This window comes from Ammospiza caudacuta, chromosome 1, assembly GCF_027887145.1.
Source record: "Ammospiza caudacuta isolate bAmmCau1 chromosome 1, bAmmCau1.pri, whole genome shotgun sequence".
NCBI lineage: Eukaryota > Metazoa > Chordata > Aves > Passeriformes > Passerellidae > Ammospiza > Ammospiza caudacuta.
Genome location: NC_080593.1, coordinates 152,495,528 through 152,521,919, shown reverse-complemented (window position 1 = coordinate 152,521,919; position 26,392 = coordinate 152,495,528). Strand labels below are relative to the sequence as shown.

Sequence of the window (26,392 nt, the reverse complement as noted above, 5' to 3'; positions counted from 1 at the left end):
GCAGTAAAAATTCCTGGCACTGATACATTGTCCATTGCATTTGAGCTATCAGGAAGGAATGGTAAGAAGAGGAACCCCTCTTGGGGGTTAGGAGAGGAATCCCACTGAGTTCCCAGTTCCCTCCTGCCCCAAAAGCTTTGACCCCACAGAGCAGGTGCCCTCTGCTCACTGCTTTTTCCACAGGCAGGACCTGCTGTGGGCTCTCCTGCTCTGGAAAGTGCTGGGTAGCCATCACTTGGCATTGGGGCTTCTCATTCACTCGTGGTTCTGATACTCCCACTTGGTAAATGAGGACTTATGGAATTATTTGTATTCAGGTTGCTGACAATCCCTACAAATGCCATCTCAGTCCATGTGGGCTGCATCCACTGTGTTGCAGCAGCATCTTCACTGCCCTGGCGGCGCTGGATTTGTCTGCCCAGTGCAAGTTCCACCACCAGGCCCTGTGTAAAGCAGCATCAGACCACCCTACCTGGGCTAAATTTCTGCAGCAAGCAGGAATCTACATCCCTTTCCAAAGCACCATCCCCTTTCAAAGTGATTGGTGGTGTCCAATATTAACACTTTATTTTTTTCCTGTTTTTCTCTTCACAGCCACTCAGATTGATCCCAGTGAGCTGCAGGAACTTTTTCAGGAGACTTCAGCTAATGTCTTCCGAATTAACTCCAATGGTGAGTAAAATGAGAGCTTTCATGGTGCCTTCTGTGCTGTCCTGCTGATTATTCCTGTGCATGGCCACGGCCCCTGGCAGCTCCTCTTGTCGGGGAGCAAATATTAATGCAGCTTTTCTGCTGCTGCATCTCACGAGCAGCAGCACATGTCCAACACACAGCTCCTTAAAAGATGTAAAAATATTCCACCATATGTTCCATCCAACAGGCACAGATACATTCCAATCCTTGCTGAGACCACATCCTTTTTTTTTCTATTTTTAATTGTGTCATCTGTTACAATAGAGAGCTGAGAGCTCAGAAAGGTGGAACAAGCCAGGCTTGTTTTCAAATATGTTGCAGCACTGCTGTGTTCAGAGCCTGTCACATGAGCTTGCAAAACATCTATCTCCCTTAGAAAAACACCAAAATTCTGCTGTTCTTCACTCTCTAGGTTGGACAGGGGTATCTCCCCAGCTCCTAGAGATGTAGAGTCCTCCTTCCTTTGAAACAAGCTCTGGCTCACCAGTTTTGGTGGGTTAGGCTGGAGGAATTTATCTTGCAGACAGATGTAAACTGAAATTGCTGAGTTGAAGGTAATGCCATTGTACCCCAGTTCTAAAACATGCCAGTGTCAGACTGGGATTTGAAATTATCAGTGCTGATTTTACAATAGACCTGGAAATTGCTTTGGAATCATCTGGACAGCCTCTGTGTCTGTTCTTTTTGTGTCTTAGGTGACAGAGAGGCCTGACCTAAGTGTAGGGAAAGGACTTTAGTGCCTCCTTATTTGTGAAATTCTTCCCCAGTGTGTTCCAGGGTACAGTCCTGGTCATTGTAGCAAGATCCTTTTTAGAACAGGGATGTTCTAAGAATTAAAAACTTCTAAAATGTAGTTGTCTCCACTTTTGATGAGTTGTGTGTGCTTCATCTCCCAGGAAAATTCAAGCACCAATTTTTCTGTGATTAGAAGGGATTGGTGACCCTTGAATTGGTGACACACATCCCATGTAAAAAAGGGATTATGGCCACTGTGGCAGCTTGAACCTCCCAGCTGTGATACTTGGCTTTCAGGTGGGTGAACAACCATACCATAAAGCACAGAAATACCTGCTTTAGAACAAATTTTGGCTGCTCCAGCACCAATAGTTTTAATTTGACAATGCCAGTGATGAGTGGTAGTAGCACTTCTGCTTCCAAACTGAAGGCTCAGACTGAATTTGTGCAACCTTCTCCTGAGCCTGTGTGTGCTGTTCATGACCAACCTGGCCAGATTAGGGCTGACTTGATGTGCCCCTGTGCTTCAAACACAACTCCTTCCACAGTGGAGTTTTATCCTGAGAAAACCTAAAGGTGAATGGCATATCACTTTCGAAATACCACAACCCAATTTCTGTTTTCATTCTTTGTTGGAATTGCCTTAACCCCTTCAATTCGTGTTTGACAACCACTGTTGTTGTTATTTCTCCTCTTGAGATAGTGAGGATGTGTTTCCTCTTAAAAGTTGCCTGAACTGAGTGCTCTGTGAAGCAGATAATGACAATACTTGCACTTAAAACTATTTTGCAAAAATGAAGAGGGTGCAGAGAAAAGCCAAAATTGTTTGATGCCTGAAAATCAGACTTTAAAATTTGTGCCATCCAAATTTCTGTTTGAGGCATCCAAGAGGACTCAATCTTGCTGTGTAAGTATCTCTCTAGGAAGAAAGATATCACATAGATAACAAGGGGCTCGTTAATCTATTGTTCTCACATAGGAGGACATCAGAAGATAAGAGTTAAAGCTAGATAAATACAATTCTTCTATATGGGGGTAACCAGCCATTAGAACTGCTTGTAGAGGGGGCTTGATGGATTTGGCTTTGCCAGGATCAAGATTCAAGATTCAAATATCTTTTTTATAAGATATTTGAATCTTGAATTTAAGATCAAGATTCAAATATCTTTTTTATAAGATTTACTTTAGTCCAGCTGCAGTCTCCAGTCTTGATGTGGGAGTGATGGGACAAAATTTTATGGGAGGAAATCAGGTTGGATAATCAGAATTGCTCTCTCTCTGGCTTTTAAAATCTATGAATCAATGAATCTATAATGCCCTTTTAAAGTGCTTTTAGGTTGAAGAAACGTCCATAAGATACTCTACTGTTGTTGCTCTGTTCACTACCCATATTATTTTTTGTCTGACAAAATCAGTTTCATTCAGTTTATTTTTATATTCTTTCCCCCAAAAAGTGGTTAGAGATTTTCAGGAGAAGGCTGCTGAGTGGGGTGCTGAGATTTGGCAGAGCTAATTCACTTTAAGTAAAGAATTTTTAGGCTTAGGAAATGGGGAAGAATGCCCATTATTCTTTCTGTAGCATAAAATCTCTTCAGAAAACTCAGGAAGCTCTGGCTTGGAGCATGGAAAATAAGTCAGTGATATTGTTTGTGGCTGAGCAAGGAACAGGCAGCTGCATTCCAGATGCTCACCAGGTAATGGTGTTACTTCTTTTGTGCTGGGCATGGTGTGCTGAACATCCTAAAAATTGCATAAATCCTATCACAGCTCCCCTTTCCCTCCTTTTCCTGGCTTGCTGCAGCTCTGTGGGTTTTTGAGGTTCTCTGTTGTGTTTGGAGATCTAACTGTGCACCTGAAATGTTCTTGTCCCTTTTGGGGTGCTGAAGATCATGGATTTGTGGAGTCATACAATCATTAAGGCTGAAAAGACCTCCAAAATCTCCAAGTCCAAGCTTTGAATGCCACCAAGGCCACTAAACCTTGGGAAGTGCCTTTTCAGTTTATTTTTGAGCATTCCCAGGAATTGTGAATTCACCCCTTCCCTGGCCAGGCTGTTCCAAGCTGGCAGGAGCTGGCCATGTTATGATTTTGTTGTTTAGATTCTAAAAATCCCAGGTTGAGGCCAATCTCAGCAATACCTTTTATGTCTTTGGGGAATGACTATTTTTAATGAAACAAGGAGTCAACTTTGTACCAGGATTTTAAAGCACCATTGAATTTTATTGAGTAACACTGCAGAAGTAATAAACACAGTGTGCTTTGTCCCTCTTTGCTGTCCTTATTCTTTTTACAGAATTCTGAGCCTTTGAGGTGATTTAAATTCTTCTTGGGCCCTTCAGGACTTGCTTCCTGACCAAGGGGGATTTTACAGCTCTGAGTTGATTGTGATTATTCTCACCCATAAATGCTTCCTGCTCCCTTTTTCTGCCATGAAAATGGAAATCTTCCTCATTTGTTGAATAAAAATTTTAGCCAGGACAGCTGGTTCTGTTTATATGCTACTGGATCACTCTCCTGCCAGGTCATGAGCTTATAGACTTTTTTTAATGCCATCTATTATGGACGTGTGAAAGGGTAGAGGGAGATTTTTCCTAATCTTTGCACCTGCTTTCTTTCTCTTAATCTTTTGGGGCTGTCCCTGCTGAAAATAAGGAAGGTTCATTGAATCATAGAATAGTTTGGGTTGGAAGAGACCTTAAAGGTCATTTTGCTCCAACCCCCTGCCATGGGCAGGGATACCTTCCAGTAGACCAGGTTGTCACATAGTGCCTTGACTTTTGCAACGTTCATGTTTTGGGTTATTTTTCAGTGTAGTTGATTTCCTATCAGCACACAAAAAGGAGCTCAAATATTGCCTGAATTTGTCTCATTTATGGCTTTATTTTTTATCTATACTTTTATCAACACTTTTTTTTTTTTTCATGTGCAGCTTTTAGCTGCCTCTTAGTAAGTATCTTATAAGTACAATAAATAACACTCCTAAATGGAGTTGATCTGGTGCATCCTTCCTGGTCAGTGGAGGATATCCTGGAGGAATCAGGCCTGTGCTGGCCAGATTGAGAACCTGAACTCTCTAATGGCTCTCTTGCCTCTCTGATTCCTGCTCCTCACTCTTTAATGACTGCCCATAACTGGTTGGTGCCATGTGCAGTCCCATTACCTCGATCTTAAAGGCTGAGCAAAGGATTTTCCTGGATCCCTCAGGTGTGATTGAGTCTCCATTGCCATCTCAGGATGGTTCCTCATCCCCCATTGATCTGAGGATTGCAATGGCACAGGCAACTGGGAGCCAAGCTCTCTGTGAGGTAAATCAGTGCAGCTCCAACATCACTGATGCCTTGTGAGTGTGCGTCATTCTGGAGCACTTGGGCATGCCTTTTAATGATAGAAAGAACAAGACTTTTAAAATAAGATTCCTATGTGACGGTGGTTACAGGGGTCTTAGGATGACGGAAGAGACATAGATCTGACTCCATGTTTCAGAAGGCTTGATTTATTATTTCATGATATGTATTACACTAAAACTATACTAAAGAATAGAAGGAAAGGTTTCATCTCAGAAGGCTAGCTAAGCTAAGAATAGAAAAGAAAAGAATGATAACAAAGGCAGCTGTCTCAGACTTTCTGTCTGAGTCAGCTCTGCTGTGATTGGCCATTAATTAGAAACAACCACACGAGACCAATCACAGATGCACCTGTTGCATTTCACAGCAGCAGATAACCATTGTTTACATTTTGTTCCTGAAGCCTCTCAGCTTGTCAGGAGAAAAAATCTTAAGGAAGGATTTTTAATGAAAAGATGTCTGCGACATTCCTATTTTAAGAATGGCTTCACACATTCCTCCAGCAGAGCTTGATGTTTTGCTCCTCTGGTCAAATTACTGCTCACATGACCAGAACTGGTACATTGAGAGAAATTTTCCACATCCAGAACAGGAGCTGCAGAGATTTTGATAAAATTCATTCTTGGTCGAAGCGAGTTAGATTTAGCCCAGAGTAGCTCAGATTTAATTGTAGAATCATAGAATGGTTTGGGTTGGAAAGGACCTTAAAGATCACTTGGTTCCAACGCCCAGCCATGGGCAGGGACACCTTCCACTATCCCAGGTTGCTCCAAGCCCCATCCAACCTGGCCTTGGACACTTCCAGAGATGGGGCATCCACAGCTGCTCTGGAAAACCTGTGCCAGGGCCTCACCACCCTCACAGGGAAGAATTTCTTCCTAATATACAATCTGAACCTGTAAATCCTCCCCCTCTTGTTCTATCAGTTCATGCCCTTGCCCAGAGTTCCTCTCCAGTTCTCTTGGAGCCTCTTTAGGCACTGGAAAGTGCTCTAAGTCCTCTCTGGAGCCTTCTCTTCTCTGATTAATCCCAGCTGTCCCAGCCTGGCTTCAGAGCAGAGCTGCTCCAGCCCTGTGATCATCTCCATGGCCACCTGGATTTTCTTCAACAGGTCATTGTCCTTCTTGGATGGGAGCCCCAGAGCTGGATGCAGTGAGGGAAGAGATTGGAGGGGGAGAATCACCTCCACTGAGCTTCTGGCCACTCCACTTTTGATGCAGCCCAGGGTTCTTTTGGCTTTCCTGAGATTTAGAAAAGTCACATTGGAGTTTTAGTCCTGCTGTTTTCCACATAAGAATTGGTGTATCAAATGGTAACCTTTGGCTCCTCCAGTGTGCATATCTTGTAATTCTGGGACAACTGACATTTATTTAGTTGTCTAAATGCTGTGTTTGAATTGGAATATTAGGTAAAATTATTGGATAAGAACTTAATCACAGATCACTTTCTCATCTAACTGATAAACGCTTTCCTCACCTCTCGCATTCATGTCTCATATTCTTTTCACCTTTTTGTAGGTTTTCTAAAATGCTGAACAAATCTGACAGCTCCTGGGTTTGCCTCGATGTAAAATGGCTTGAGTGTGAAGTCTTGAAGTGTTTTGTTCAGGAGCAAAACTGCTTCCCACTCCAGTCTTCTCCCAAGCAGTGGCAGTAAAACTCACTTTGAATTGTCTTTATTTTTGCAGGTCAGGATAGAAAGGTTCATGGAGGTTGTAGCTGCTGGTTTTGTTCTGGAATTGCACACATGCCATTAACTTGTTCTTACAAATTCAGTGTCCACACAAGTTGTTTATTTACCTTGGCTTGCTGTCCATTCTCCAAGGACCACACTCTGCTTTGTTCCAAAGGGTTGATGGGCCAAAAAGTATTTTTAGTAGATGCAAAATTTTGTATTTGAACTGTACAGCATGTGGATTCCAAGGGAAATTGATTTGTTAGGATTGTGGAGAGGGAAAGAAGGAATTACAGTATTCATGAGATCTCTGCAGGGTCAGTGGTGTCCTTCTACAGAAGCAAATGGTTATTAGTGAAAACTTCCAATTTATTCTTTAGAACACTGTGCTTCCAGCAAAGAAAAATAATTATCACCTCAGTTACAGACAATTCCTTGAGGCTTTATCTTACCGAATCTCCAAACTCTGCAGTAAAATCTGTTATTGAGAACTAGCATTGATGGAAATATGTGGTGGTATTCAAAGTTTTTTTGAATATTCATGTAGTTCAGGCACATTAGTTACTTTTTATGCTGTTTAGTGACTTTTGGTGTCAAGCCAGCAGAGCCCAAAAGAGAAGAGAGGATTTTGTCTGACAGTGGAAATATCATTAAGTGACTTTTGCAAAATTACAGGCCAAGTCCAAGTCTGCAGAGTCATTAAAACAGAGGATTTCTTAAATTTCTGCAGAAATAATTGAACCATGTTTTTAATCTCTTCTTCTTTCTATCCTTAAATATTGAAGCGTGACTGATAACGGGTTATGGGTTTTACAACTGGAAATGTCCTGAAAGAAATCCCACATGTAAATATCAAGAATGTAATTTATTTAACATTTTCCATTGTGGTAAATCATGAAGTGCTTTGCTTGCTGGCTGTGCTAAGTCCAAAAGTAGTGACCTGTTGTTAATTTGAAAGTGAATTGAGGCAGTGAAATTAAAGGATGGAAAAAGACAACAGTATTCCTAGATTTCTGCTTTTTTTATACACACACGCATATATATATATATAGATATTTCTTAAATCTGAAGTAATTGAAAATTACAAAGCAAACCATGTTTTCACCTTCCAGCTGCTTTTAGAGTATTCTCTTCTTCTGATGAAAAAACCCAAGAAGTTGTTGAGCACAAACACAGGAGATAATTACATCTCCATATTTTCTGAGCCAAAAGATAGAAAACATTTTGAGTTTAAGCATCTTGAACGAGGAGATGGAAGATACCAGAGTACATATCAGTGTTCTGCCTCTTAATTATAATTCAGAGCAATAAACAGTTATTATGCAATTTCTTGCCTCTTCACCAGGGGCACATTTCCAGCTGGAAATGCTCAGTGCACAATTCTGTGTCACCTCAAGGCTGGAAGAGTCAGAGATCTGTGCAAGGTCCATGGAACTGAGGTTTTCCTGACGAGGGGTCATATTCCATCATGTCATGGCATGTTTTACATGGATTCATCGTATAAGCTTCCAAAGGACCCAATTTATCATTCTGTGGCAGTGGCCACTGGTAGATGTTATCCCCTTTCTCTCATAGCTTGCTTGTTCAAGTACTTAATTGTATTTAAAAAAAATAAAATAAAATTAAAAGACAAACATCTGAACTAAGATCCAGTATATTTTTTTCTCTCTGAGAAGATGTGCTGCTGCTTTATCTTTTCTTTCTGTGCTGTTGACAGTGACCTCTCTGGAGAGAAGTCTTCGATCCCTGGGGGCCTCAAACGATACTCAAGAGCTGCAGGATGGACTGTGAGTTTATTTTAAATTGTTGCAGATCTTTCTTTGTCCCAGCTTTTTCATTTTTTTCCCCTCATCTGTCCTCACCTTTTCTTCCATCCTTTTATTATAGCTGGGCACCTTTTTGTCAGGATTGCTTTGGTTCTTTTCGTTCCTGTTTGTGATTAATGGCGGTAGGATGTGTATTGATCGTGTAAAGCTTCGCTTGTGCTGGTTTCATGTGGCAGAGAATGGTGTGGAGATAACATAGAAAAGATGGCCCTCGGTGAAAGAGGGCATTCTGTGGTTCTTGGAGGGGTTATTTTTTCTGTTGTTTGGTGCTTTTTTGTTGTTGGGGGCAGTGGTTGTTTATTTTTAAAGTGAAGATGGAGTAGGAAACTGTGCTGGTTTTGCCTGGTATGGAGATAATTTTCTTCACAGTAGCCAGTATGAGAGGCTGTGGTTTGGATTTGTAATGAAAGCAGTGTTGATAATCCAGGGATATTTTAGTTACTGCTGAGCAGTTCTTACACAGAGTCAAGGCCTTTCCTGCTTCTCACTCACCCTACCAACAAATAAGGAGTGATTGAGCAGCTGTGGGAGGTTAGCTGCTGGCTGGAGTTAAACCAAAACAGATGTTTCTGTAGCTTTTTCTTGTTCCTTTTCTTTCACCCACCAGTTCTACTTAGCCAAGGTCCATGGACCCAAAAGGAAAGAGAAAAGAGACTTGTGACACAGGCATGTAGTGATAGAACAGGGAGGAATGGCTTCAAACTGACAGACAGTAGATGTAGATTGGATATTAGGAATAAATTCTTCCCTATGAAGGTGGTGAGGCCCTGGCACAGGTTTCCTAGAGAAGCTGTGGATGCCCCATCCCTGGCAGTGCCCAAGGCCAGGTTGGAGGGGGCTTGGAGCCACCTGGGACAGTGGAAAGTGTCCATGGCAGGGGAATTGGAACCAAGGGATCTTCAAGGACCCTTCCAACCCAAACCATTCCATGATTCTATGAAAAAATAAAAGAGGGAGAGCATATTTTATAGGAGGAAAAGTGTGTTATGGTGTTGGAAGCTGCATCACAGCATCACGTGGCACAGCACTGACAAAATGAAACTTGATTTTCAGTTGCAGGGGACACAGTTCATTAAACTCCCTCTTCCAGAGCTGTGTACACACAAACATGCACAGTTAGCTCTCCTTGTATGTCTGCTAATTACAGAATTCAAATGACTTCTCCAAATGTAGCACAGTTTATTAAAGGTGCCTCCCTTCAAGCAGCTTGCAGGCAAAAATCAACTGTTTGGGATATGTCTCCGATTTCATGTGTGTGGCTGCTGTTCCTGCTGAGATTTGTCTGTGCAGAAAGAGGAGAATTTGGGGTTTATTTCTTTATTTGCCTGATGGACTTGACTGACCTTCTCTATGCAATATAAACTCTCAGACCTGTTTGCAATGTCTCTCCTTTTCTCTCCAATCCATTGCTTTCATCAGGGCATCAGATCTGCCCTAATTCCCATATACCCTGTTTTGCAAACCAGAGGATTAAAAATAGTAATAGTCAGAAGATTTGAAAGTAAATTTAGGAGATTGGAGAGGATGTAAGAGTAAAAAGTCAGCCTGTGGAGATTGATGTAATCAGGAAAGATGTTTACATGTACAAAATAATTTGCAGCATGAAGCACCTTAATAACTGCTGGAGATCCTTAACCCAGAAAAGACTCTGCATCATGCAGATATTGTGTTTGCTCTTCTAAACTATTTTTTTTTTAATTTTAATTAAAGAATCAATTCCTTGACTCTTCAGAGCACTCCAGAAGCATGCCTGGATAATTTTCCTCTTTCCTGAGCAGTTACATAAACAGTTGCATAAGGCACTAATTGCACTAATTATTTTTTGATCTCAGAATTATTGTTAATTGTCCAGATAGTTAAATGCAGGTTTTTAAAATTTTAACTGTGCTTCCCTACCCTACCCCTGCCATCAGCCCCAGAATTCCTCCAGCTGTCTCCTGGTTCATCCCCTCTCCCCATTGCCTAATGGATCTCCCATTTCTCCCATTTGGTTTTTTGCGTCTCCATACAGAGCAGAACCAGGGTGCTCTGCTGAGGAGGACCAGAAGCTCCCTTCCCTTCAATCCTGCCTGTCATCCTGCCCTGTGTCACTATCCGTCCTTATGAACGGGTTTTGTGATGGTTTGTGGATTTGATCTCAGGGTGCAAAAAACCGACGCGGCACAGTGGATTTGCAGTGATAATGAAAACAAATGCACATTTATTGAATGACCACAGCAAAATGCGATAGAGGGATTAAGGGAGAGAAAAAGATAGAGAAAGAGAGAGAAAAGAGAGAGAGAGAGAGAGAGAGAGGGAGGGGATAGAGCTACCAAACGTAGAGACTAAGTCCTTTGGTCCAGTCCAGTCGAGGATCCGCCTGTTACGTCGGGGAGATTTTAAAATCTCTAGCTAACTCAGAGGTTTTTATTATGATAATTCTGAGGGAGGGAGGGGAAACAGATACAATAAGGAATAGATGTAACAGGTAGTCCATGTTCTCAGCAGTAAACAAGAGCCATTGTCTGCTTGGTCCAGTGATCACAACATCTCAGGCAAACATCTCGCTTTGGTCAGCTTGCCTCCCCCACACACCTCCCCCGGGTTGGGGATTTCAGTCCCAGTCCTTGGAAGGAGCAGAGGGGCCTTTGCACACGGGGGTGTCATGTCTCAGTCCTTGATGGAGAGGCTCCTTACATCTCTACTTGTCTGTCACGGTGGTTATGAACGGGCGAGAGGGGTCTTCCTTTAGACCACCCTGAAGCTTAGGAGGAGACCAGCCAGGCGGAGAGGTGGGGAGGATTCCAGAACTAATGTGCAAAAAGGGCACGGTGCCCTCTTCTCATTGGGCTCAGTGTAACATACAGCAAACAACACTTGTGAAAAAAATAACCTAGCATTGTGCTCTCAGGTCTCAGGACCTTTGGCATGTGTAACTTTCTCCTACAAAGCCAGAGATTTTCAGACAGGAGGGGTCTTCTCTTCAGTGGTCCCCAAATGATGATGGTGAGGCAGATGAGAGAAAATTCAGACAGACTCTCACACCCTGACACTGATGTGTCCTTCCACTGCCCCCCTTTCTCACCGCCAGGCAAACATCCCCGAGTGCTCTACAAGAACTTCAGCTTGTCCCTCCTGAGAGCTGCACCAGCAAAAATCAGCATGCCATGAATCACTAGAGCTGGCAGGGCTGCATAGATCTCTGCTCAGGAGGGTCAGCTCTTCAGGTGAGACCTTTGGGGCAGTGCTTTCTGCTTCCACGGCTGCAAATCATGGCTTAATCTTCCTCCTCTGCCTCTTGACCCCTCTCCTTCAGAGGCTGATGCATGGCTCTCCTTGAACACCCTCTAGCTTTGGAGATGGGAGCAGTGAGGGAACATTTGGCAGGTTTATAGCCCTGGCTGTTAGGAGAAGGATAACGGGTTTGGGTGTCTAAGTAGTAAAATTGCCACAATTTCTGCTTTCTTGTTAAGTGGCTGTCACTCTGCCTAAAATGAGGCTGCCTAAAATTAGGCAGATGAGGGAAGGCAGAGTGTTTGGGAATAGGGATTAATGGTGAATTGTTCTGCCACACAGGACATTCAGCTACTTTGGACTGTAAGCTGCAGAAGTGTTTGCTTACCTGGCTGCAGGGTCCTGATAAACAGAAAAAAAACCCCAAAGTTACCTGTTTCCTTGCCAAATTCAGGCAGACTTTCTGCTTCTTAAGCACAGGACTCACAAAGGCATCAGATGAGGGCAGGATTTTTACTGTCAAATTGGTCTCTTTCCTTTTCTGAAATGTTTTCTCTGCTTTTGAGAGCTGAGTCTTCCAGAATAAGTATTGTACCTGTGGCAAGTAAATTTGGGAGAGTTCATCCCACATGGGGTGCCATCTCTGGTCAGTGAGACAGACTTGGCTGCTGCTGGGAGCAGGGTATACATCAGACCCAAAGTGAATAATCCTGGTCGAGGCTCTTCCCAGAACCAGCACAAATATTTGTGTGCTGCATGCTTGGAGCTGGATGTGCTGGCAAGTGAAATGTAAATGCCCATACAAAGCTCCTGGCTGAATGCAACTGACCCTGGATTAATTGGGAAGGGAGTGGGAGCAAAGGGAAAAAAGGTGGATGGAGCTGGGACGAGGAGCTGAGGCCAGAAGGCAAAGCTGAGGCTTTTTCCAGTGATGCAGGAAAAATCGACTCATTTGTTTTCTCTCTGACCTTTGGTTTAATAATCCAGGCTTCCAAGGCATTTATCTGCTTCCTTAGCCAGAGTGTGTGGGATGAGGGGGGTCTCCAACATCAGGCATTGAGTTTTTAATTTGGGCAAATCAAATTAAACACCCCGGTAGAGCACTGTCTCCAAGAGACAATGAAAACCAATCTCCTTCCTTTTGACTGGTGCAGCTCTTTGGTCTCCCAACATCTTCCACAAAGTGGAAGTGAAAATGAAAGCCTCCCTCTAACCTGGACAATACTCTCTGAGAGGTAGAAGAAGAAAAAAAAAATTAGGAATCTTTCATTTTCACACAACCTGACCCTGTCTTATTGTGATCTCAAGAAAAGCAAAGTGGCCATGCAGGCTGCAAGAGGCCTTTGCTGACCACCTGGGAGCCATGAAACTGAGCTTGAAGGGACAGTGAAAGGTCCTTGATGACCTTTCCTTGGACACTGGGTGGCTACAGAAATGATCCAGGCTTTCCAAACCAGGCTCCTGCACTGCTGAGTGCCACCTGAGTTTGTCACCTTATTGGACGTTTCACCTTGTGTCATTGCAAGGTCAAGAGGAATAAGAGCATTGAGTCACAATCACAGCTTTTTACCATTTTCAGGTGTGTCTGGGATGTAACCCATGAGTCTTCACTCCTTGACTAGTCGCTAGCAGAAGAATTTGCCTGTGTAAGTAGGAATTATAAGAGGGATATTTTTGGGGCTTTTAGCAATGATGAGATTTTAGCACTGATGAGATTTAGTAAAAAAAGTGTTGATTTCTCCTGATTTGAAAAAAAAAAAAGATTTTTAGCTTTCACCTCACTTTTCCCACTGGCATTATTTTTTTTTTAAGTGCACATTATTGAAATTTGTAGGATTTTTTTCTTGCACCTGAGAGAGGGCTCAGCTCTACATCTGTACAGTGTGAGAGAACAAACCTGCTTTTCTGACTGAACTGATACAAAATCTTCGTTAACATGATGCAAGTCAGAGAATTCCTATGGCCACAAAGGAGTTCCAAACCATTTTCCAAGTGGGGAAGGTGAGTTTGAGATCTGAGCTGCTTCAGGGTGAGACAACTCAACAGTCCTGGAAGAGACTGAAAATGCAACTTTTGTATTGCTGCTCTAACCTGTTTTTTGGTGAAATATTAACTTCACTGAGCACCTCTTTTCCTTGGGCATGCATGTATAGATTGCCATATTCTCTACGGGGATTGAAGGGAATTCCATCTTCCTTACCCTTCCCCAGGAAATTTGCATCATTACCAGCAGATTTTTTTGGGAGCAGTAAAATTAATTAATCAGTTTCTTTTGCCACCCTAAAATTGATGGAAGCCTAGGGTGAAATATTGTCAGTTTGGGGTGAAATATTGTCAGTTTGGGGTGCTTTTGGGAAGAGAGACATCCCTGTCCAAGACTGAAGCCACGAGCTCTTCAGGGCTCTCAGGCTCAGTTTGAGGTGCTTTGCTGGATTTGTAGAAGCATTTTTTGACACATTTGTTGACATTCAGGATAGAATCAGAAAGTTTGTGACAGATTGGACTCATCTGTGAGTCTCGCCTGGCACAGGTTGTTACAACCTCTTATGGATAAGACCCTTAAAATGGTTGCTTACATTTTTGGTCTCTGTCAAGCTTCAGCTCATCCTGACAAGGTCAGAAAATCATGGAATGGTTTGGGTCAGAAGGGACCTTGAAGGCTGTGTAGTTCCAGCGCTCCCCTTCCATGGACAGAGACACCCTCCACGAGTTCAGGTTGCTCAAAGTCTCATCCAGCCTGGCCTTGGACACTTCCAGGGATGGGCAACCACAGCTTCTCTGGGCAGCCTGTGCCAGGGTCTCAGCACCTCCACAGCCAAGGATTTCTTCCCAGTGTCCAATTTAAACTTGCCCTTCTCACTTCAAAGTTAATTCCCCTTCTCCTATCCTTCCATCCCTTGTCCAAAGTCCCTCTCCAGCTCTCCTGGAGGCCCTTTAGGCTCTGGCAGGGGCTCTGAGCTCTCCCTGGAGCCTTCTCCAGGTGAACACTCGGAGCTCTCCCAGCCTGGCTCCAGAACAGAGGAGCTCCAACCCTCAGAGCATCTTTGTGGCCTTCCCTGGGCTCACTCCAGCAGCTCCACATCCTCCTGATGTTGGTGACCCCAGAGCTGGACCCAGCACTGCAGGTGGGGCCTCACGAGGTCATAGCAAAGGGGAACAATCCCTGCCTTGACCTTCTGACCACACTTTCTCATGATGCAGCCCAGGATTGGTGACTCTTGGAGCTGTTGAGGTGCCCCAGGGTGTCTGAGACAGGTTGGGAATTTTGGCACAAGACTTGCTGTTCTTTCCCTTCTGAAATGGCAGCATTAGGTGTGGTGGAACACTGGGACATCTCAAGTGACACTCTGTGTGTGTGGTGTTTTCAGGGTCCCTGTGGCAGGAAGGAAATGATGAACCTGACTCCATGTTCTTAGAAGGCTAATTTATTATTTTGTGATATTATATTATATAAAAGAATGCTGTAATAAACTATACTAAAGAATAGAGAAAGGATAGAGAGATAGAGATAGAGATAGAGATAGAGATAGAGATAGAGATAGAGATGGAGAGATAGATGGAGAAGGCTTAACAAGTTAATAATGAAAAAATCGTGACTCTCCAGAGCCTTGACACAGCTGGACCATGATTGGTCATTAAGTAAAAACAATTCACATGTTGGATAAACAATCTCCAACCACATTCCAAAGCAACAAAACACAGGAGAGGCAACCAGAAAATTATTGTTTTCATTTTTTTTTTCTGAGGCTTCTTGACTTCCCAGAAGAAGAAATCCTGGCAAAGAGATTTTTCAGAAAATATGACAGTGGCACTCTGTGACCCCCTGATTCCAAGGAAGGAAGTGGCAGTGGAATTTCACCTTCAGGGTGGACGATTGAGGTGACTCACATTGCACTAAGAAATGCAACAACCCTTTTTGGGGGGAGCTGTGGGGTCATTTGTACCTTAGCTGGACCAGAGGGACCTTTGGACATTCCCCTGTTCCTCTGGATGCTCCAGGGAGGTTCAATAGTTCTCCTCATGTCTTGAAGCCTCACCAACCTGCTGCAGAGGTGGATGGATCCATGGCCCTCAGCTTTTCTGAATTGACATGAAACAGTAAAGACTTTTTTTCCTCAGTTACTTTTATCATTTATGAGTATTGTTTCCTTCTCCTTTCACCATTATGATTGATAAGTTGGAGGTATAGCTTAAATTTATTTTTTTAAAGCATCTGTAAAAAAGATTTAAATTCCTCTGGCATTCAGATTCATTTAGAGCAGAATGATGTTTTAAAGTCATAATTTGCGGAAAGAAGATTTGTTAAAGTAAATCAGACAGAAGCTTTTAAGTGTCAGCATGTTTAATTAAGGATAGAATTTAATAATGTTTTATATGGTTTTGTTATACTGCTTGTAGAAGCTTTAAAAAAAAAGAGATTTCCATAAATATTTTGAAATGTCGTTTTGATTCCGTTAATATGTTAAACCCTTCAAAGTAATACCTTCCCTGTTCAACTCAAAGCAGTGGGATTAACTTTATCTATCCCTCATTTATCGCTACTGGCATCAATTTCTGACAGGAGAAACCTTCTAGGTTCTGGCAGTAAAAATGGGTTGCCAGATTGCAACATTTGCATTTAACTGTATAATACACTCTTTGCCTTAATAACTGTATTTATGTGACAGATCTCACCCTTAAGAATCCCAGAGCTTCAGCTATGTGACATCCCTGTGATAAATTACAAAAGCTGGTGATGAACTGCAGAATCCTCCAATGATGATAAATTCATACACTTTTGAACTGCCTGCCCTGCTTAGAGAGGTCCTTGGAGTATCCCTTCACATGCTCGAGCAGTTCCTAATGGCCACTACAAATCAATCTGTCAGCAAAGTTTTGCTTTTCAGTGTTTTTCTCCCCAAATTGTCCTTGCCGGAGTTCTGAGGTGGCCAGAAACCTTGGTCAAAGCAAAAGTGTCTTCCCACATCTAGATGGGTTGTGGATGTAGGCTGGGAGCTTTAAACCCTTTAGTAATGGAGGAATTATTTGTTGTGGCAAGGGATGGATCCTCCAGGAGATGACAAGGAATGGTGGCATCTGGGGGATAACCAATAATGTCTTGAAGGTCTCTTACTGCTGCTGCTGCTGTTTGTGTAATTTTTTAATGCTTTAATGTAATTTTTTAATGCTTTCATGTCTCAGCTTATGGTTTCTGTCTTCTCCTCAGTGCAGTGGTGGGGTCAGAGAATCACAGAAAATCCCAGCCTGAGTGAGGCTGGAAGGCACCACAGTGGGTTGTGTTGTTCTTCCTCACATTCAGGTGGAACTTCCTGGGATTCATCTCCTGCCTGTTGCTCTTGTCCCATTGCTGGGCCCCCAGAGCAGAGCCTGGTCCATGCTCTGACACCTTACTGCAGACCCTGACAGAACCTGATGAGATCCCCTTTCCAGCTGCCTTTTCTTGAGGCTGAACAAGCCCAGCTCTCTCAACCTTTTCTTTTAAGAGAGATGCTCCAGTCCCTTGATTATTTTCATGGCCCTGCACTGGACCCACTCCAGGAGCTCCATGTCCTTCCTGTCCTGAGGAGCCCAGAACTGGACAGAGCACTCCAGACGTGGCTCACAGCGCTGAGCAGAGGGACAGGATCACCTGCCTTGACCTCCTGGCCATGCTCTTCCCTCTGCACCCCAGGTTCCTATTGGCCTTCCTGGCCACAAGGGCATTGCTGGTTCATGGACAACTGCTTGTCCACCAGGACCCCCTGGTTTTCCTTCTCAGAGCTCTGCAGAGTCAAGGGGAGAACAGCACACTCCGTACTGGTGAAAACTGCATTGATTTGGAGCCCAAGCCTGCCCACACATCCTTGTTCCCATCTCCAGGTTGCAGATTTGCCCCCTGAGTTGAACACCAAGGGAGATGAGGAGCAGGAGAAATTAACACTGTGTGAGCCCACATCCTTGCACATCTGCTCCAAGGATCTGCAGCAGTGTCCCATGGCCTTTGTGCCATTTGGAGCACAGATCTGGGTAAACAATGAGATTACTTTTTTGTCTTCTGCCAGTGTCTAGATAATGGAAAAATAATCCTCCTCCTCCTCACCCCATTCCCCCCTTTGGTGCCCTGGGTTAAAAAATGTTGGCTCTTGTGGCATCCCACACTTAAGGGGAAGGGAACACCCGAGATTTGTGGATCTTTGTGGCCAAAAGGAACGGCAAAAGTCAGAGGATCCACACAAGCATACAAAGATTCATTAATAAATTGTAAATTTAGCATGGAAATCAGTATAAATTAATCCCTGACTTCCTATCTAAGCAAAAGGCAGAGGGTTTTGGATAAGGGAGAAGAGTGAACAGAGATGGATTAAACATAGGGAGAAAGAGAAGGAGAAAGAGAGATCACTAATCTTGGCTCCAGTGTTGACCCAGGTGATGGGATGTCCAGGATGCTGGGGTGTGTCCGTGCTCAGGCTTCACAGGGTTACCTTTCATACATAATTTTTCCCTGCTATTTTCTCTCTTTCCATGCAAATCAGTTGTCAGTCACAGCCTGTTCTTCTAGACCTGTCAGAGCCTTCAGGGATCTTGGATGGTCTTGATCGCCCCTACAATTTGTCCCCCATTCCCAACCTCATTCCTGTGCCTGCACTGTGCTGAGTTTTGCTGATCTCCAGGAGCCAAAACCAGGATATTTTTCCCAGAAAAGTGCTGCCCTACCTCTGCATGGCCCCTTCTGTAGCCACATCCTTTTCCTTCTCACAGCATATTATTACCAACAATCCTTGCTTGGCTCCACGACCATCCAGCTATCAGATTTGGAGACATTCACTTTATCCCCCTTATCTTCTGTGCTCCTCTATTTTGCATTTTGGAAGCCAACTGCATCCCCCAGTGAGCACTCTATTTGTAGCTTGAAAATTTTACGTTACCAGAAGTGTGGCTGGATATTGCAATGTGTAAAAATATTGTCATGTTTGGGATTTTTTTTAATAAATTTATTCTTAGATGTTTATCTGGGAAAAGCTGATTTCACACTGATGTTGTTTTTATTTTTTTGTTTTGTGGGTGACAGAAGGACGAAGAAATAAATAGAATAAAATGTTCCTTCTCATCTCTTGGGCACCACAATAGTTTTGCTAATTTTTCAGAAGCCTTTCTGAGATTAATCATTAAAAAGTATGCAAATTTCCCTTCTTAATATTACCAAAATAGTAGCTTTTTAATTTGGAGTTTACATCTTTTGACATTTTCATGTATTAGCAATGAAATGTGGGATATGATTAGGTAAAAGTTCGTGTTTCAAGGAACCGAGAAAAATTCATCCTCTCTCACCTTGAAAAACAAACCAGCTTCAGATATTTTGCCTCCCTCCTCCTGCAGAGTTATAGAAAGTGCAAGACAAGATCACATTCAGTTAGCATAGCCTGCAGAGGGAAAATAATTTTATATTTGGGTTGTAATATCCACAGGCAGGAAGTTTATCTAATGACTTGAGATCCTGACTGGAGCCACTTTGCTCTGGTTAAGTATTTACAAGTTATATAAATTTTTTCAGGCCAAAAAATAATTCTTGAATGGGGGATAGGACAACTCCATGTTTATGGTGAGTTTTTAATGCCATCAGTTCCAAATTGAGCCATGCAGTTCATGTGGATTGGCCAGGGGGACTGTGGGATGAGGTTTGTTTGGGAATTCCTGTCTGGAGTGAGCATTTGTCAGGGCTGAGCATTTCCAGGGGCTCCTCCAGGGCTCTGGCACAGCAACCCAGGCATGATGATGATTGTTGGGATCCTTTCATTTGCTTTGTGTAATAATGATTGTTGGGATCCTTCTGCTGTTTTTGTGAAAGGTCTGGTTTATCCTTTGAGCCTGGTGCTGCCCACAGAGCTGGGAGCAATGGCAGAGTGATGTTTGTTGTGACTGAGCCACCCCACATTTCTGCAGGATGTCTTTTGGAGCAATTGGCATCCTCTGGAAGGTCTGCTGTGCTTGAGGTAGGAAGAGAGAAAGAGAGAGAGAGAGAGAAAGGAAGGAAGGAAGGAAGGAAGGAAGGAAGGAAGGAAGGAAGGAAGGAAGGAAGGAAGGAAGGAAGGAAGGAAGGAAGGAAGGAAGGAAGGAAGGAAGGAAGGAAGGAAGGAAGGAAGGAAGGAAGGAAGGAAGGAAGGAAGGAAGGAAGGAAGGAAGGAAGGAAGGAAGGAAGGAAGGAAGGAAGGAAGGAAGGAAGGAAGGAAGGAAGGAAGGAAGGAAGGAAGGAAGGAAGGAAGTGTCGGAAGGAAGGAAGGAAGGAAGGAAGGAAGGAAGGAAGGAAGGAAGGAAGTGTCGGAAGGAAGGAAGTGTCGGAAGGAAGGAAGGAAGTGTCGGAAGGAAGGAAGGAAGGAAGGAAGGAAGGAAGGAAGGAAGGAAGGAAGGAAGGAAGGAAGGAAGGAAGGAAGGAAGGAAGGAAGGAAGGAAGGAAGGAAGGAAGGAAGGAAGGAAGGAAGGAAGGAAGGAAGGAAGGAAGGAAGGAAGGAAGGAAGGAAGGAAGGAAGGAAGGAAGGAAGGAAGGATACTCCAATCTCAAAGCTGAGTACAAGGATTTGCCAATCTGTTGCTTGCTGGGGGAGTCACTCTGGGGTGAATATCTGCATTTTTCCTGCAGTGATTTAATGGTTGACCCCTTTCACACTCTGCTCCATCAGGAATAAACCCTTGGAGCAGAAACCCCCCACATCTGCCCCCTGCAGGAGGCACACCAGGGGTTAAACAGATCTTTATGTTATTTGTGTGGACATTGGGTGCTAAAACCGAGCAAGAAGATGCTTTTTGGCAAATAACACTTCCAAGTTCAGCACTGCTGTGAGGTCAGAGGGAAATCATACAGCCATAGAGTGGCTTGGGTGGGAAGGAACATTAAAGTTCATCCAGATCCAACCCCCTGCCCTGGGCAGGGACACCTTGCACTAGAGCTGGAAATTCATAGGGGATTTGGTTTAAACCCCTTTTCCTGCCTTGTTTGAAGTGAAACTGGGTAAGGCAGATCAGGATGGTCTTTGGGAAAATGTATTGGAGAAATAGAAGTGGATAATTCCAGGTGAAAACAGAAAAAAAGGAGAGAAGAGGAAAGGGGAATGAAAAGAGGGAGAAGAAGAAAAGGAAAAGGAAAAGGAAAAGGAAAAGGAAAAGGAAAAGGAAAAGGAAAAGGAAAAGGAAAAGGAAAAGGAAAAGGAAAAGGAAAAATAAAAGGAAAAGGAAAAGGAAAAGGAAAAGGAAAAGGAAAAGGAAAAGATTTTTAATATTGACTGGTTGTTAGTAATGGCACAGCTTTTTGTCATATAACATGTGAACTAACAGATTTACTCCAGAAAATCATTGTGATCAGCCATGGGTCCACAACATCTTCTTGAATAACAAAGCTGAAGGTCAAGTGTTCAACAAGCAGATGTGTTTTATTTTGAAATAATTGAAACCTCAAGGGGATTTATATGTGTTTACCAGGATATTTTTTATTGCTGTCTGTTTATATTCTTTGTTCACAAAACACAGATGCAATTTGTACATGGAGTCTTTCCCTGTTTGCATCCTGTGATCTTCATGCATTCAGCCTTGCAGAATAATGAACAAGTAATGTCATGCTTCTTTCCTAGATTACAGTGTCAAAAAATAGGAATTTTCTTTCTATATTGAAGATAATGAATGGGGGAAAAAAAATCTTACTTCCCCAGTGTACATCCTTAGGGATTAAACTAGTTAAAGGGGAATTTTCAACCTCCTTTTGAAGTTATTTTTTGGTATTGATACAGTAAACAGTTACAGAAGGTTCAAACTGCACACTTGAATCCCTGCTCTTTGCAGCAGTAAACAGTTCCATGAAGTTTGAGTGGTTTTGAGTGCCATGAGTGCTCTGCCACTTGGTCCCATGGCAACAATGATGGTATGAAAGGTGCAGACAAGGCAAACTTGGTACAACATTCAACAGTGTTTTGTTTCTGCTGTATTTCTCCTTTTCTTTCCCTTAAGCTGCAGGAAATGTTAACCCTGTGTGCCAAAGTCTTGTCTAACACCCTTTTGGAGAGTGTTATAAATTATAATATACCCCCTTCTGGGCAAAAAATGGAAAAATCTGTTGCTTGAGAGGAGGTGATTATGGCTGGAGTCCAGTCTTGCTTCTTGGAGGCAAAACCTGGGGAGAAATACAAACACAGCAGCAGGAGATGGAGCAGCAGCTTTTGTTTCTGGTGCTGAATCCCAGGAGGTGCAAACTGAAAAATCCTGGCCAAAAATAGAATGTAGCTGATCTGGTGAGCTTGTGCCACCCTTGAGTCAAAATTCTCCTCCTGGATGTGTCTCTGAGCATGGCTTTGGGCAGGACCTCAGGGCTCCAGAGGAGGCTGATGGAGGGGACTGACCAAAAAGTGTAAATGAAAAAGGGGTGGACCAAATTGCTGTTTGATCAACACGAAGGGTGCTGCCTGTGGGATGGGGGGAGGTAAATTGATGTCACTTTTTCAGGTGAATTTGTCCCTGGTGGAAAGAGCCTTGCACTGCAGTTGCAGGCACGGGTGCAGATTCCACACCTCAAATTCTGGGTTTATTTCTGAGCTCTTCACAACAAGAAAGACATTGAAGGGTTGGGATGTGTCCAGGGAGGAGCTGGGGAAGGCTCTGGAGCAGCTGAGGGAGCTGAGGGGGCTCAGCCTGGAGAAAAGGAGGCTCAGGGCACACCTTGTCTGACAGGAGGTTGTAAACAGGTGAGGGATCTCTTCTCCCAAATAACAAGCCATAGGATAAGGGCAAACAGCCTCAAGGTTTGCCAGGGGAGGTTTTGATTGGATATTAGGAAAAATATTGTGCATTTTCAAGAACTGGAACAGGCTGCCCAAGGCAGTGTCTGAGTCCCCATCCCATGTAGGGATGTAAAGGACACACAGATGTGGCATTTGGGAACATGGTTTTGGGGTGGGCTTGGCAGAGTTGGGTTAAGGGCTGGAATTGATTATTTAAGGGATCTTTTCCAACTAAATTTCTGTGTTTCCACAGCCCTGACAATTCAAACCACTCTGAAGCAAGAGAAGCTGGGGCTGTACTGCAGGGAGCAGAGCTGACTGGGGCAGAGCAGGGTTTCAGTGATTGTCTGTGAATGGGCTCCCAAGAACTGAAAGTTTTGTGGAATCACCACTTTGGGAGCTTCCTGTTCAATGCAGGATTGCAGTGATTTTCCCACTGTGCACTTTTCTTTTCCTTTCAGTGAATTACCCTGTAGCAAAGCCTTGTGCTGGAAATTCTGGCTGTGTTCATGGTACTGCACACGAGTGCATTTGTGTAATTGTACAGCCAGGTTAGAGATAAAATCATCTCTGCTGTTTCAGCTGGTGCTGATGGATCATTTCTCCATAGACCACTGAACCTTCTGAGGTAGCAGATTGCAAATGGGATTTAATATGGGTTGGTATTAACTGCTGAGATGTTTGAGAAGGTGGGCAAGACAGCTGAGTTATTTGCCAAAAAAGCAGGTGACAGCAGCAGGTTGACAGGAGATTTAGATTATTACATTGATAAAGCTCCTCAGTCTCTCCTGCTTGATTTGCCACTGGAGTATGAAGGAAAATCCAGCTATGTCACATTGTCTGGAGAGCAGAAATGAAAGCAAGTGAGATTATTGAATTGCTGAGCATGGAAAATTCCCCCAAGCCTTGCAGAATAATGTATTTTAGTGATGCTGTACAGTTTGTAAAGGTCAGTTTGCACTTCAATTACAAATCCAGGTTTAAAGGTTGTAAAGGACACAAGAAAAAAATAGTGATTTATTTCTTTTTTTTTTTTTCTTTTGTAATTACCTCTTGGAATGCTGGTAATATTTCAGACTCATTTGTAAAAAGATTTCACAGTACTATAGCAACAGGCATTTTAAAAGCCTCAGTAGAAATGCTGAAAATCTAGGTCCTAGTTTTATTTCTTCATTTCACAGATGGAGAAAAGAGGCCTTGTGAATTTTTAAGGTTCTACAGTGAATTAATCACAAAGTTGGGTAGCAGTCTATTATGAAAGGTTCAAAGTCAGACACCAAACCAAGCTTAAATAAAAGGAAGCCATGATCCTTTTAAATTTTTTTTAATTCTTTTTTTTTACCAGCATTCTGCGTGTTAATCATCTTTAGTGAATATGATTTCACACAGACCTGGGAGTGCAGGCTCTTTGCATCCTGGTTAATTCTAGAGTTGACTGAGCTGACAAGAGAAAAGGTTTCCTGCAATGAACAAATGACAAGGGTGAAAAAAAAAAAAAAAGTAATAACCTTTTCTCCTGCATAGAAATGCTCTGAATAGGGTAAGAAATGTTAGTTTTAGGTGGGTGAGGGAATGCACTTTACCCAGGCACTCCCATCCCTGGTTGGCAGCAGCCCCATGGCTCCATATGAATCTGCTTTCCTTGGCTATGCCTGAGTGACCACACTGCTAACAAGCCATAAAAAGAGACAGCAGGGTCACAGGGTAAAGGTTGCTGCATTACAGGGCCAGAACATGCTAATTACAGCCCTGAAAAGTGAATTTGAGTGGATCTGTGAAAATTACTACATTCTCAGGCTGGGAGAGGGAGATTTTTTTCCCTCTAGCAGCAGCTGAGGAAAGCTGCCTCCCTTGACACGTGTGCTGCAGCCTATTTTATGAGTTTCTTCGTTCCACCAATTATGCCTGTGAGATGGACAATTAAAAAAGCATCTGTTTTTACAGCAGAGCACGGCTGCCTCTGGCATTTTATGTGCCATGGCGGGGCTGTACCTAGGGGAGGAAGATGAGGGATGGAAAACGTGGTCATAAGGAAATAAAAAAAGAAAAAGAAATATTTGAAAGTGCTCTTCTCTAAGCTGCTGGCTGGGTGTGCACCCCCTGAGCTGCCTGGCTGGTTTTAACACAGCAAAATGCTGGGCAAAGGGGTGGGCAGCAGGGCTGGTGGGAGGCTGGTCTGTTTGGGACTGATGGTTTTGGGATAAGAGGTTGGATTGTGGCACTGGAAATGTTTTTGGGCACCAGACCAGGCAGGTGTCACCCAACAGAGTTCCTGCCTGAGGAGGGAAGGATCCTTTCTGTCGCAGACATCTTTCCATGAAAAATCCTTTCCTTAGGATTTTTCCTCCTGAGAAGCTGAGAGGCCTCAGGAACAAAATGTAAACAATGGTTATCTGCTGCTGTGGAATGCAACAGGTGGATCTGTGATTGGTCTCATAGAGCTGTTTCTAATTAATGGCCAATCACAGTCAGCTGGCTTGGACTCTCTGTTCGAGACAGCTGCCTTTGTTATCATTCCTTTCTATTCTTAGCTAGCCTTCTGATGAAACCATTTCTTCTATTCTTTTAGGATAGTAATATATATCATAAAGTAATAAATCAAGCCTTCTGAAACATGGAGTCAGATCCATATCTCTTCCCTCATCCTAAGACCTCTGTGAACACCGTCACACCTTTCAGCCCTGGAGAAGCAAGGGATGGATTGATGCTTTAGACAGAGGTGGTGCAATTCAGGGTGATTGCTTTTCCCTCACCTGCCTTGTAGGAAATTCCACATGGCTCATTGCTATGGAAGGAAAGAGAAGCTAAAATTTACAGGACAATATGTGTCGAGTATTTTCATGTGTCCAAAGCCTTTGGGCTGGATGGGTGGCACATGAGACACCCTAATTCCAGGAGCTGATCTCAGCTTTAGCTGGCTCCCCACAAAATTCATTCCCAAACCCACCCACCTCCAATAACGGATCACTTCCCACCATGATTTCTTCTGCATGGGCAGGTGTGGGCTTTTGGATCTCATCCCTTCCCAAATCTGAGCTCACTTTGCGTGCTGAGCCAGGAGAATTGGGGAGATGGGCTGTGATGCTGGCACCCAGCAATCCCAGTCACACTCAGAGCCTTGGCCACTGCCTGGGGGAAAAGTGCTCCAGTGCACGTCACTGCTGCTGCTCAGAGCTCATTAGTCACAGCCAAGGAAATGTCAGCTATGTTTCATCCTAATTTTTATGAAGCCACTGGGACTCATTTTCTTTCTGCTCAAGCAGTGCAACCAACAAGAATTATTTTAGCATTTACCTGTTTTGTTTTTTTTTTTCCCAGATATATAATTAGAGATAAATTATTTATATAGGTGTACATATATATGTGTCTATATACACAGAGATATATATGTGTACACTACACAGACATTCTTAAATAAATATGTAAAACATCTTGTTATCCATATAAAATAATCACTTTGTATTTTTTTTTTTTAATTTTCAAGTGTCTTGTGTGTTGGTGTGTCTGTTAGAAAGACACATAAATTGAGGCATGGAAAAAGATGAAGTGAAAAAAAAAATGGGATTTTCATTTATCTAAACCCCCATTCGGGGACACAGTTTCCTGGTCCTGCTGCAGCAGTTTTTGCTCCCACTGGAAGGTTTCCTCCTGCTCCAGCTTTCAGCACAGAGGTAAGAGATGTAAGAATACAACCTGCCCTAGTGGAAAGTTCCCTGCCCATGGCAGGGGGGTTGGAATTAGACAATCATTAAAGTCCTTTTCAACCCAAACCATTCCATTATTCTAATGAAGACATAACTTTATTTGGATAGCAACAATATATAATCAGTTATACACCTCCTTTTCTATTTCTAGTATGTAAAGTTCATTAAATATTGAATATTTTAGTATTGGACTCTTCGCTCATTCAAGACTGCTGACCGGTTTTTTTCCTCCATTGTTTAGATGTGAAATGAGTATGTGGTGAGTACTCTTCTTTGCCATTTTGTCAACTGGCAAAATGATGAATAAAGAGGAAAAAAAGGAATGCTTGGGCTTGTCAGTGATGCTTATATTCTGTTAAAAACAAACCACATTATCTTTTCTTGTGAAGATATTCCTGAATCCAGCTGCTAGACCACAGAGTCGTTGTGAAGTAGAAGAAAAAAAATTAAATAAATATACACAT

General features: G+C 43.1%; 1 protein-coding gene across 4 annotated transcripts in view; it reads left to right on the top strand.

Annotated features, from left to right (window-relative positions):
* The window catches only part of TSNARE1 (t-SNARE domain containing 1), a 470,695-nt gene that overhangs the window by 155,156 nt on the left and 289,147 nt on the right, over positions 1-26,392 (top strand). For all 4 annotated transcript variants that reach the window (XM_058814748.1, XM_058814721.1, XM_058814730.1 and 1 more), the window contains 2 exons: positions 595-672; positions 8,164-8,233. In XM_058814748.1, coding sequence (XP_058670731.1) covers positions 595-672; positions 8,164-8,233 — 148 coding nt within the window. The remainder of the gene's footprint in view (positions 1-594; positions 673-8,163; positions 8,234-26,392) is intronic.